At 41.0% G+C, this 12,893-nt stretch overlaps 1 protein-coding gene across 1 annotated transcript; it reads right to left on the bottom strand.

Moving 5' to 3' along the window:
* Nucleotides 1–430: 430 nt before the first annotated feature.
* On the bottom strand, nt 431–9,920 carry RBM11 (RNA binding motif protein 11). The gene is made up of 5 exons (XM_035116733.2): nt 9,661–9,920; nt 5,883–6,045; nt 4,071–4,143; nt 2,642–2,735; nt 431–1,808 (listed from the first exon to the last, which is right to left on the bottom strand). Exons 1-5 carry the CDS (start codon nt 9,760–9,762, stop codon nt 1,521–1,523), a joined length of 720 nt encoding a protein of 239 aa, XP_034972624.2. The 5' UTR covers nt 9,763–9,920; the 3' UTR covers nt 431–1,520.
* Between the last annotated feature and the right edge of the window lie 2,973 nt (nt 9,921–12,893).

The following is a 12,893-nucleotide window of genomic DNA, read 5'->3' on the forward strand; positions in this document are numbered from 1 at the left end:
GTTGCTCTCCCAAAGTTGCAGTGTTTCATCACCATCTTCTGTAATGAAGCCGTGTGGAATCTATGTATATGGCACTTGGAAGGTCAGGACTACCAACATACAGTGTCAGGTCTACAAGAGAAGGCATGTCTTTGTAACAGTGCGATTGAATGCAACCTGTGATGTGATTCACAGAAAGCTGCATGTACTGTACACACCTTGATTTCTACACATAACTGCATGGAACCAGCAGGTGCATGAACTGACATCACGGAAAAACACTGTATGCAACATGATAGAAGTATGAATGTAAATGGGTGACTCTGACCCCAGATTGTAACTGAAATATTAAAAATAACTGAGTTTCTGTTAGTAATAGAAAAGTAACCAATTGTTCTCTCTTGTCAGTTTTACAGGAATAAGACATATCTGCATAGGTCATGAAATAGAAATATCTTGCCAAGTACCAAAAGCAGGTTTTAGCAATAAACTTTATTGTTTACCTGCATCACATTGTGACATCGTGTGAAAATTCAAGCCTTTCAACATTTGCATGTGGGAAAGAACTTAACCAATAATGTGTGCCTATATATACTCTGCAATCCTGAATTGCAAGGCTAGTCCCTTGAATTCATAAACAACTTTGCAAACAAGGCATATCTTAAGAGAAAATTTACTTCATTCTCATGTCTCCTTCAATAGCACCCAGTAATATTCTTATTTGTGTCCCTTGTGTCCATATGGATTTGGCATTCTTTTCATAAATATATTTACTCAGAATGAAATCCTTCTGGTTCCCATACAGTTCTTGGATTTCCAAGTGAGACTGCAATTATATTGCACATTTAGTAGTAAATCCCACAGAATTTCGTGGCACTAGATCCTCAAGCTGAATCAAGCTGAAAGTTGCTTCAGATTGCTTTAAAGCCAATTCAAATTTGCAGAAATAACAAGTGTTATGACCCTTTTGAACCAGTAAGTGAGCAGTTATATATTTGCATGTTTCTCCACATTAATAACAAACAACTTCCCCAAGGAAAGCTAGCATAGTTGAGAGAAGTGCTTAATTTAAGCCTAAGCCTAACATGTTAGATTTCCATGTACACAAGTATTTTGTTTCATTTACAGTACATATTTGAATGCCCCACTCTCCACCATGATGTGGGAAAGCTGAAAAGGGTACCTCCACATGCTATTTATGCATTTCCTGCAGCCATGTAAGGAACCACGAGGACCAAAAACTATATAAACAGTTTCGAATAACTGCAAGCCAGGCTAAAGACAGCCACTCTTTACTGTGGACAAAGTTACTAGATGAGATTACAATGCTTTGTATATATTTTTTCCTGTGAAGTAGTAAGGTAATTAAAAATATATCCAAAAAATGCTATTTCTCCCTTTTAATCAGAGTGTAACTTCTATAATACTTTACCTTAAACCATTATAAATAATCTTATATACCACAATAGCCATGTCCTATTTCTTAGTAGAATGCAAATAGGCACCATGTAGTCAACCCCATTGTACACATATTTATGTCCTTATAATTTTGTTGACTTTCTTTTTGTTTTTTTCCTGTCATTTCCCACACTACTATCACTGTCACTAGTTTCCTGAGACCTTTTCCTTTTAGATGAACCTTCCGTAGCCAGATACTGTGTGTGGTTCTTTGGCTCTGGGTACACACATTCAAAAGAAGTTTGTCCTGGATTCAGATAGGCTGGAACAGGAAGACTTGGAAACAACGGTGGTGATGCCATCTGATAGCAAGGAAATTGCTGTCCCATTGGATTATAAGGGGTATATTGGTGTGCTAAGAAACACGCCATCTAGAAAATAGAAGGTAAATTAATATTTTAAAGTTTGGAAGAGAATTGCTGCATTAGTTCTAGAGAATGAAAGGTACTGGACATGTTTCTGTCGGTATGCAAGCTTTGATTTACACCAGTCCTTTATCAGGTAGACTGTAAAAATCAAGTACCGTAATTCTTACACACACACACACACACACGTTGGTTATAGATATGAATTTTGGCATGACTGTGGTCTGCTCCCAAAACCATTTCCAATTCAAGCACGACACACTAATGTATAAGGTTCTTAAAGGGGGTCTTAACGTGAAATTATGCGTAGCAGACATGCCAATGTAAGCAATCAAAGATTGCCTCCATCCCATTTTATATAATTGAAGTTCACAACTAGAATGCTTCATATTGGAAGTGCTGAGGACATAAATGTGGGGGGGGGGGGTCTTTTGTTTGTTTGTTTGTTTGTTTTGAAGAAAGGCAATTTTTGCTGCAGCTCAATATGACCAGCAAAATGGTTACAAACTCATTGGCCTGGATCTATCAGACATGGCTAGGCAATACTAAAGACAGCCTAGCCTAATGAGTTTTGTTGCAGAGTCCAGTAAATTTCTGTTTCCAGAAGGATGTTGGCACAGCTGGCGCAGAGGGGCAGATTGCCAGCTATAATCTTGGCTTCACTAAGCAGCTGTTCAGGTATGGGTGCAGGTTGATAACTAAAGCCATACAATGGGAAAGGGGGAAAGAGTTTCCACAAGGTATGTGTTTGGCAGCTTCCCCTTCCAGTACACATCCTATAAAGTGTCTCTACACTATCTATTGTTGTGATAGATCTGTGACCATTATTTCAAACTTACCATATTCTGAAAGGCAGAATAACCCTGTGGTAGACTATTATTCACCTGAAAAGGACTTAGAGGTAATGGAGTACCGCCATAAGGCTCTAAATTCCTATAAAAAGAGCAAGTAGGGGGAATATGCTGAGTGAATGCTAATAGATTTACTCATTTTTTCAGTACATACATATACAGTATAGATGTGATTTGGGCTCTTTACAACACAATCCTTTGCATGTTCAGCAGGATTTACTCCCAGATAAATCTGTGCGGATCTGAAGCCTAGCAGAGCAACCCAGCCCTGCCTATTTCTACCAGTCTCCAATGTCAGGGAGTTATGCCCATCAGCAAGGAGTGGTCAAATGCACCTGCCTAAATGGCAACTGCTACAATGGGGGCAGGGCCAGCACAGTGGCAAATGGTGCTGCTTGGCTGCCCAGGGTGGTACATATGCAGTCCGCCCTGGCTCGTGCGTCGTGACGTCACGACGCGGCCTGATGCATGTGTCATGACATCACGACGCACGTGCCAGGATGGACTGCGCATGTCCACACGTCTGTCCTCGGCCAGCGTGTGAGGGTGGCGGCGCACTCGGCCAGAGGAGGTAGGGGCGGGCCAGGGGCCGGCAGCGCTGCCCCGCCCCTGGCCCCATACTGCCCCCACTGGTCTGGAGCCAGGGACTGCCCACCACCGCCCCTCCCTTGCTACGTGCCTGGGCCAGCATAGAATTTGCTGGATCCTGTGTGGACCCCACTGCCATAGTGGGATATTGACCTCTTCACTGTGACAGCCTGGGAGCATTTTGTCTTGCCCATCCCCTCCCACACTTTCTTGCCCTTCCCACCTTAAACGGTGTGGCTCCCTCAGGCCCTGTTACTGCCAGCCAGGGGATAGAACTGGAGTCTGCGTCAGCTTATAGAACTTCTTATTCCTTCAGATGGGAATATACTAAGGCTGTGATTCTTACATACTTACCTGGGAATAAATCCCACAGTAGAATTTACTTGCAAGTAAACATAGGATAGGACAGGTTACAGGTAGGTAGCCGTGTTGGTCTGGATCGAAGTAAAATAAAAAAATTCCTTCAGTAGCACCTTAAAGACCAACTAAGTTTTTATTTTGGTATGAGCTTTCGTGTGCATGCACACTTCTTCAGATACAGTGAAATGGAAGTTTCCAGGCACTGTCTGTCCTAGGATAGGACAGACATTAAGGCTGAACATTATACATTATACATAATTTAGGAACTAATTCAGAATGCAAAAATGATTGGATTATTGCTTTAGGGAGCTAAACTGGATATGGCACTAGAAGCGGGTGGGAAACTGAACATTTTGGAAGGTTAGTCTATACTTTCAGTGCACATATACCACATAATATTGGGTATAAGAACAGAGGTTGTGTCTAAACTAAACTCCATGATATTTTTATACTGGAAAAAAGCCATTACCTGCGTGTTGATGACTGTATATCATGTTCCACATTCTGGCAATGATTGATTAACTCTACACAGTGGGAACTCCCTGTGAATGGAATAATAGTAATTTTTAAATTGATTAAAATTGGTCTAGTCAAAAGTTGATTTCATTTTTCTTTCTGAATGCTTAACATACTTTACAATATAGAAATTAAGTCCAATATAGAAACAAAATTCAGCAATCATACTACAGTACTATAATTAGTTTATTGTAAACACCAATTAAAATTAAAACCAAGTGCATAACCAATCCAATACAATTTCCACCCATCTCCAAAAACCCAATAAATCCTGCAAAACCTCTCCTGGAGTCTTCCGTTCACAAAACCAAATCTACTTTTATGCAAACTTTTTAAATGGAAAATGATTTTATTTAGGGGCACATTATTCAGTAGTTAATATGGGAGACATTTTTATCATAGCAAGCCCCAATGGTAATTTCTTTATTGGTCTCCAAGAATCGGGGTAATATTGAGGCTATACTCAAGAGCAGACCCACTGTATAAATATACTTAAATGTCTGTTGCTTCCAGTGGTTCTCAGATTATGACTTAAACTGCAAACCCAATACCACTTACTGGGGAATACCATTAAGCCCCATTGATTTTGATGGGACTTGCTTTTTAGTCACGGTTAGGACTGCAGCTTTAGTTGGATCCCGAAGAAGAAGAAGAAGAAGAAGAAGAAGAAGAAGAAGAAGAAGAAGAAGAAGAAGAAGAAGAAGAAGAAGAAGAAGAAGAAGAATTTATTATCTATACCCCGCCCATCTGGCTGGGTTTACCCAGCCACTCTGGGCGACTCCCAACAGATTAAAAACAGAATAAAACATCAAATATTAAAAACTTCCCTAAACAATTTTAAAAAGTGGGTTCTAGACTAGTTTTTTCTCAAACGGCAGTCTTTAATAGTGTATGGCAGACTGCTATTGAAATGGCTGAAAGGTTCAAAAACAGTTAATGATTTAGTATGTTGTCCAGATGCGTTCAAAGAACCAAAATTACAAGTTTTCCCAGGCTAAAGCACAAGATCCTTGTGTGAAACCAAGATATTATATAGATCCTGGCCAAGGTAAGTTTCTGAATAACTGATTCATTGATATATTTCAATTTGCAAGTGGTCAGGAAGATTAATAAGAGATTAGCAGTGATAAAAAAGGATTAGCAGATTATAACATAACAGACTGACAACTCTTCAAGGAAAGACTAGATTACTAATTTATGATATTGGTAGCCATTACATATTTCAAGTTTTCTATTGAAAAAAGGGGGGAATTACAACATAGTTTTGATAGAAAGATTACAGAACAATGCGGCATCTATCCTGCTACATGGATATAATAGAGGGAGGGGGGAGTTTTGTACAAAGACATTTTGAAAGTCTGAAGTAAAGGAATTTGAAAAAGACCAGCTGTTTCAAGTGTACACATTACAATGTTGCACACTGCTAGGAGGGTAGCAAAGTACAGACTGTAAAATAATAATATATTTTGTAAGAGTCGGCTCTCATTTATTATTGATTCCCAGAAGAATATATCTATTACCCGATCATATTTTTACTGTGATAAACTCGGGATTTTTTTTTTCTGCCTTGTTGCGAAAGTGGGATGTCTTAAAGGGTAAAAATGCAATATACCAATTAGTTTGAGAAGTCTTATGGTCTCAGATTTGGTTTTAATGCATTAAATATGGATCCACTAACATAGTAACAATCACTTTTCATGTCAGGATTGCGCATTATATGCCCAGGTTTTGTAAAATAAAATTGTTGGCAGGTAGCTAAACCTACCAAACCGATATTGCACTTTAATTGGTCTTCCGTATAAACGAATCCCATTCAGCAAAGCTATGGCATAAGGCACTGACTCTGTGTGTTTAAAGCAGACAAATCCAAAAGTCTTGGGTTTTCCATCTTTGTCCTTGCATATGGTCACTTTGGTTACCGGTCCAGCCTGCAAGAAACTTAAGCATTACTTTCTCATAAATCCCAGGAAGGAAACAGCTTTGCTGATTCTAAGGCTTGCTAAGAAGGGGGGAAAGGAATATAATATGGGTACCAGCTATTTCAGCATTGCAACAAACACATGCCATTATGCTGTAATTTTACTTTAATATACAAAGATTTCCTTGACATATTCATGACATTTTATTCATACATTTTATTCTATTTAGCTTATTAATGCAATTTACATGGACTACGGCAACTAGCAAGGCACTTAAGGATATTTTGGAGATATATGAGGGCAGTCCAAAATACTGTATAATAAATTAATTGTTGTTGTTATTTCTTACCCACCTTTCACCATAAGGTCTCTGAGCCCTACAGCAATTTTAAAATACAATATTAACACTGTTGTAAACCTGTTACAAGGGACGCGGGTGGCACTGTGGTCTAAACCACAGAGCCTAGGGCTTGCTGATCAGAAGGTCGGCGGTTTGAATCCCCGCCATGGGGTGAGCTCCCATTGCTCGGTCCCTGCTCCTGCCAACCTAGCAGTTCATAAGCACGTCAAAGTGCAAGTAGATAAATAGGTACTGCTACAGCGGGAAGGCCAACAACGTTTCTGTGCGCTGCTCTGGTTTGCCAGAAGCAGCTTAGTCATGCTGGCCACATGACCCGGAAACTGTCTGCAGACAAACACCGGCTCCCTCAGCCAGTAAAGCGAGATGAGCGCCGCAACCCCAGAGTCATCCGCGACTGGACTTAGCAGTCAGGGGTCCCTTTACCTTTACCTTTAAACCTGTTCCAGTCAAGAGAATAAGGTGGGTCCTATATATATATAAATCTCAGGTGTCAAAGACCAGTGTAAAGAGGTGTGTCTTCAGCATAACTACATAATGAAGGTGGCTTTCCTTTGGGGGGTGGATTCCCACAGCATAGGGACTGCCACAGAGAGTGCCCTGTTCAAGGCTGCCATTCCGTGAACATCTGAGGCTGGTGAAAATACCAAGAGGGCTCCCTCTGCTGGTCTTAATACCCAAGAACATCTGTAGAGAAAGAAGCAGTCTTTCAAATATTTGGGGATTAAATCATTCAGGGATTTAAACACTAATGTGAGCACCATGAACTGGGCCCAGAAATGAACTGGCAACCAGTGCATGTGGTTTAAAACAGGAGTTACATGAACTCTACACATCTGGCTGTTCATTTTGGAGCAGTTGAAATTTGTTTGCTGTTCATGAGTTATACTGCACAAACAAGAAGGAAGTGCAAAACTGTAGAGGGATCTACAGGTAAATAAATATAAGAGCTATCCAAGAAGAGATTGAACCAATTGTTGGTTAATAGACTGTATGTATCTTGATCTTCTTTTTCTGTGCTAGATTAGCAAGGGAAATAAGATAAAGAAATTCTGACACTCTTCAAACGAGCAAAAGCTCTTGTCAGGCAGAGATGAGTCTACAGCCCAAAGAGCAGAATGATTAATCATGTTTTTTTTTGTGTGTAATCCTCTTCACATTTGCTCCTCAGGCTTTATACGAAATCCAGCAGAATGCTCATGTGAGAACAGGTTTCCCACAAGCATCTGGTTCGCTACTGTGAGAACAGGATGTTTGACTTGATTGGCCATTGGCCTGATACAGCAGACTGTTATGTTTTTTGCTATAAACAGACATTGTTCCTTCTTTTAACTGCTGTGTATACTGGTGAAATATGATTGAGGGATAGGTATATATTAAAAACTGGTAAAAAATGACATTATATGGATCTTCAGCATCTCTTCATTATAACAGATTCAGGCAGGAATTTGTGAAAACAAAGATTTGCTAAATTAATCAATAAAACTCACTTCTGTCTTGATGAAAATGAAAGGGGGCATGTGATAAGAATGTGACAACTCACAGAAAACAAGCTAGATGTCTTTGTATTTTGCCAGTATTCAAAAGTGTCAAATATCAGTTGCTGCCCAACATAATGGCCCTATACATTTTCCAATGTTTTAAAAGGAAACATCACATCTGACAGAGTCATAACTGAAGCCTTCAGCTTTTCCAAGGAGAATCAATGTTTGTTTTATCCCACCGTCCCACCCCAGAAAATAAAAGTTTCACTGAAGCAAATTTTTTCCAGTCTGGTGTTCAAGGTTGCCTACTGCAGATGATGGAGTTCTTCAAGGAGAGGAAGTAGCAAATCAAGTATTCTGGAGCTTGTTCTTTTTAACATGTAGATCTCCCTGTTCATAAATAAATAAAAATATCTGCTCAAGCAAGCTACAAGCACAGCTAGATTTTTAAAGCTTTAAAACATCTAGTTTACCATTATTTCTGTTTTACCAGCTCTAAGGTACAAAGCATGGGTGAATCATATGCATGTAACAAAGTTATCAGAAAGCTATCAGGTGCCAATTTAGTGAAGGTGGGAACAAGCAGGACCTTCCCGTCATTTATTATTTATGCTGTGCTACTGGAGATAAAAGCATTTCTGCTTTATGAAATATAAGTATCCATGTAGAAGCAAGAAAACCAAAACGGGAAGGGTATGAAGCACACAGAACAAAGGAAAATTATAAAATGAATAAAAAAAATTTGAGAGAAAAAGAACAAAGGAAAAGCCTTCCAGCAATATCACTGTAGAAGGAGGGGATAAGTCCAGACAAGATGCTAGCAATTAGCCTGATGAAGAAGTAACATAAGGAAACCATGAACCTTCCCCCATTTATTTTGTTTATTATTAAGAGTGTGGTAAGCTATTATTATCAGTTGCTTGGCATGCCAAAACACAACAAGAACCATGATTAAGTTGTGGTGAAACCTGGAAAGCAATGAATGATACCGAGTATGTATGAATTCTGGCACCTGGGAAACAAAGAGAGAGGCCCTTTTCCATCTAAGATTGCAACCATTCTCTGGGAAGTTCCCAACATTGTTTATCAATTACATCTCCTTCCTTTACTTCCATTCCAATTGCTTTCAGTGGTTGTCTGAGAATTTTTGAGAAGATGGGGAGAACATAAAATAATAGAATCTGAGAGTTGGAAGGGATCCCAAGGGTCTAGTCCAACCCCCACAGGGCTTGCAGGCCACAGGGAAATAAATGTAGCATTTCACCTAATTTTATGTCTGTGCCTCAGAAAGCTTCACTTGTTAAATTTTTGCCTGGTGTAGGGGGGGGGTTAGCACCACAGTCCTAACATGGAGGAAAAGGTGGCAACCTTTTTGGGTTTTAAGAATATGGTTGTAGTTTTCATTTTGTATTGCCTTTACTTTCAGTCACCTTGAGAACTGACCAGCCACCCTGAATGTCAAGCTTCTTGAATATTTACAAGGGGGGGGGACCATAAATAAATAAAGCCCTGTTTTAGGCATACCTAGCTTCTGATGACTATTTTATCTTTCCATTTTATTTTGTTTAAGGCACCTCTTGGTAATTTTCACACATCCTCGATGGAATGGAACAGGACTGAAGCCTTGCTTCATACTGCGAATTTAAGACTACTGAAAAAAATCTTCCATCTGCTGCTCCTTGTAAGCATTCCTTCCCTGCTGCCAAGGGCTCGCCAGCCCCGCCCACTTCCAGATCGCCCCGCCCACCTGCCAAGGTGGCCCCGCCCCGACGTCCCTTGCACCTGCAGGAAAAGCTCGTAGAGAATCTCCTCTTGCACGCGGCTCTCCAAGTTCCCCACGAAAAGCGTCCGGTCCGGCTCGTCTGCCCTCCCTGGGCTTGTCATGACAGCGGCCAGCAGCCCAGCTGTGCGCGAGAGACGCAGGGAAGAGCCAGTCAACGCGGCAGCCCCATCTGCGTGCTGGGATAGCAGATGGAGAACGGGATGGGGAGATGGAAAGGGGCGGGGCTGCCGCGGAGCTGGAGCTAAGCGAGAGAGGCTGTAAAGCATCGGACGCGCGCGCGCGCGCGACGGACAAGAGAGCTGGGCCGGGGCCATAGCTGCCAAGTTATCCCTTTTTTTAGGGAAATTCCCTTATGCTGAATAGGCTTCCTCGTGAGAAAAGGGAAAACTTGGCAGCTATGGCCGGGGCCCTCCCTACTCGGGTATCCTAGCAACTGACTGACGGTGCTGTGAAGAGGGGCGGGGCTTCCCCAGCTGCAAGGAGACCACCCCTCCCTCTCCGCCGTCTGAATTAGCAAAGTCACCCCTGCGCTCTTTTACCTCCTGCGGCGATTCCGTGGTCCAGAGCAGTGCGCAGTGACTTAAACTATATATGTGTGCTTTTATTTCATTTTTGCAAACACATTCTCTTAACTTTTTACAGTTTTATTTCAGCGCCCAAGGTCACCCCCCCTCCGACGTTGTGAACTGCAACTCCCATCCTCCTTGACGATTGGCCATGCTCGCTCGGAATGATGGGAGTTGTAGTCCAAAACATCTGGAGGGTGTCATAGCGCTACCCAGGATGTCGTCTCGTCACCATGCTTGGTATCTCTAAACATCTCGTTCTACTTCCCCGCCCTCCTAACTCGTCACCTATCTGCAGTCTAATTTCTCTTACCTTCTGTTACCCTTCCTTATGGGGAAAAGATCCCGAGAAAGTGAGGGAGGCTGCTGAACAAGCCTCCTCTTACAGCTGGGCTGTTCCTCCCACCAGCTGCCCTGTGATCACAGCCCTTATGATCTGCTATATGTTATTACTTGGTGTATAATGTGTTGGTACGTGCGTTTAATGTTCATTTTTTCCCCTGGGCATGCAACTATTATTAAACATATTTCAGTAATAGAGACACGGGTGGGGTTTTTTAAATGATCGGAGGCTTCCTAAATTTTGTCTGCCATCTTGTGGCACATCTTGATATTGCACTAGGATTTCAGTGAGGTAGAGTTCTAGGATTGAGTACTGTATCAGCAAAATGCTTTGTTACAATGACATTTTTTTTAAATTTTGATCTTTAAAAAGTTCTAGATGACTCTCCCCCACCCCCAACCATCCCAGGAGCTGCAGTTTGTTAAGGGTTCTGTGTTGTAGGAATTTTAAGGTCTTAGATATATAGTGGGTGTTCATAATTGTACAAGGCAAAACGTACATACCGGTAAATATATAAACCATATGTCTGAAACAGTACAGGAAGACACCATTTTGACTCTCACAAACTTACCCCAAGAAATTTAGGGTCCGCCTTTGTTAGAGATTGTTTTGAGACTAGCTATATTTTTGTGTATCCATTTATAAGTGTTGCTCTAAGAAATATATTTTGTGTATCCATTCAAAATGTGTCCCTTTCCCTCGTATCTGAGTACAGTACAGTATGTCCATTTAAATTGTGTTCCTCATTTCTTGTATTCATTATAAAATGTAACCTGCTTTCCTTAATACTTGAAATGTATTCATTTAAATTGTATCTTTTATTCACATAATATGTAACAATTGACTCTGCATTACCTTTAGTTAGTGATTCAACCTTTCAGAATCCTGTTTTGGGTCCTTGGCTCAAATATTTTAAATGCTATTGTATTTCTGTGAATGATATTCTCTTGCTTCTCCTGAAACTGTCATGCTATCAAAGCATGCACACAGCTACGCAAACAAGGAACTTTATTTAATAAATAAACACAGAAAAAGCAGGATTTCACACCGACACTGTGATCAGCTTCCCAAGCAAACCAGTTAAACATTATCTACATACTGATAAGCCAGGAAACTTCAAAGGTCCTTTCCTACAGAGGAAGAGACATAAGATCATTAAAATCAAGGCTTAAATCAAAGGAAAGGCACATTCTTTTCCTTTACCACCCTCCACCAAATGGAACATCAAACACCCACCTTTTGTTCCAACCTTCCGCCAAAAGACACATCAAAGCATGCCCAAAGTTCCACAGAATTTTTTTATTTCCTTATGTTAATCCTTCCTTCCCACCTTTTCTGTATCATTGTCTTGCATGTAGAACAAAAGGTATAAAGGACCAGAAATTCTGTAGTCGTCCTCTCTCTGCCTTCTGTACATGAGCAGGGGACCCTGTTGCAACAGCTTTCTGTCATAAAATAAAGATCAGACTTTGCTTATCGAATCCTGGTTGCGGTCTCTGTCATTTTCTCCTGACCGGAGTGGAGCCTCATCAAAGGTGCTCCTTCCCGGGGTTACGTCTTCCATATGAGGCTGGGACCCCTTCCAGGGAACACATTAATTTTCCTATTTCATCTGAAAGCTATTAGGAGACCACTACATATTCCTTCCATAGAGCTACAATTCTCAGAGTGCTTTAACAATCCCAGGTAACCGTAGGAATTGTAGCTCTCTGGCAGGGAACAACAGTCTCCTAACACCTCTCAACATCCTTAACAAGCTATAGTTCCCAGGAATTTTAGGGGAAGCCATGGCTGTTTAAAGTGGCATGATGGTGCTTTCAATGTATAAAAACTGATTTGAACCTCTTGGACAAGAAACCTGCATCCTCAAAAGACTGGACTTCTTCCAGTGAGGAAGATGGTGGGAAGATGTACTGGAAAGCATGGGAGAACTGTTGCTTAACACATCTCTGTCTAATATCCCCATAAACAAATCAGGGTGAATACACATTAAATCACCAGTGTTGTCTAATTTTTCTGCAAACAGGTTAGGCTGAATGCTCTTTAAGCAGGTCAACTGGAAGTAATCCCTTCTACATCCCACTGAACCTGTAATGTTGCCTCTTGCATTCTGCATTAAGTATTTGCTATCAAGATACAGAATCCTGTAAAACAAGGTTCCAAGAAGTCCAAGAGAGTTTAAAAGGAACAGAAACTGCCTACTTAAGTTAGCTGGAAAGGAGGAGTCAACAGATTGCAAAAGCATAAAGGTTGGGTTTCACTCTGCCAGGTACTTCCTTCTGCACACCACACCCATTTTATCAGTGTCTCTTAATGGAATACT

Source organism: Zootoca vivipara, chromosome 4 (assembly GCF_963506605.1).
Source record: "Zootoca vivipara chromosome 4, rZooViv1.1, whole genome shotgun sequence".
NCBI lineage: Eukaryota > Metazoa > Chordata > Lepidosauria > Squamata > Lacertidae > Zootoca > Zootoca vivipara.

Coding starts and splice junctions, on each gene's coding strand:
- RBM11 (XM_035116733.2), bottom strand. CDS start 9,762: ATGACAAGCCCAGGGAGGGCAGACGAGCCGGACCGGACGCTTTTCGTG. Junction 4,144..5,882: donor TAAAGTGCAATATCGGTTTG/GTAGGTTTAGCT, acceptor TTCCATTCACAG/GGAGTTCCCACTGTGTAGAG. Junction 2,736..4,070: donor ATACAGTCATCAACACGCAG/GTAATGGCTTTT, acceptor CTCTTTTTATAG/GAATTTAGAGCCTTATGGCG.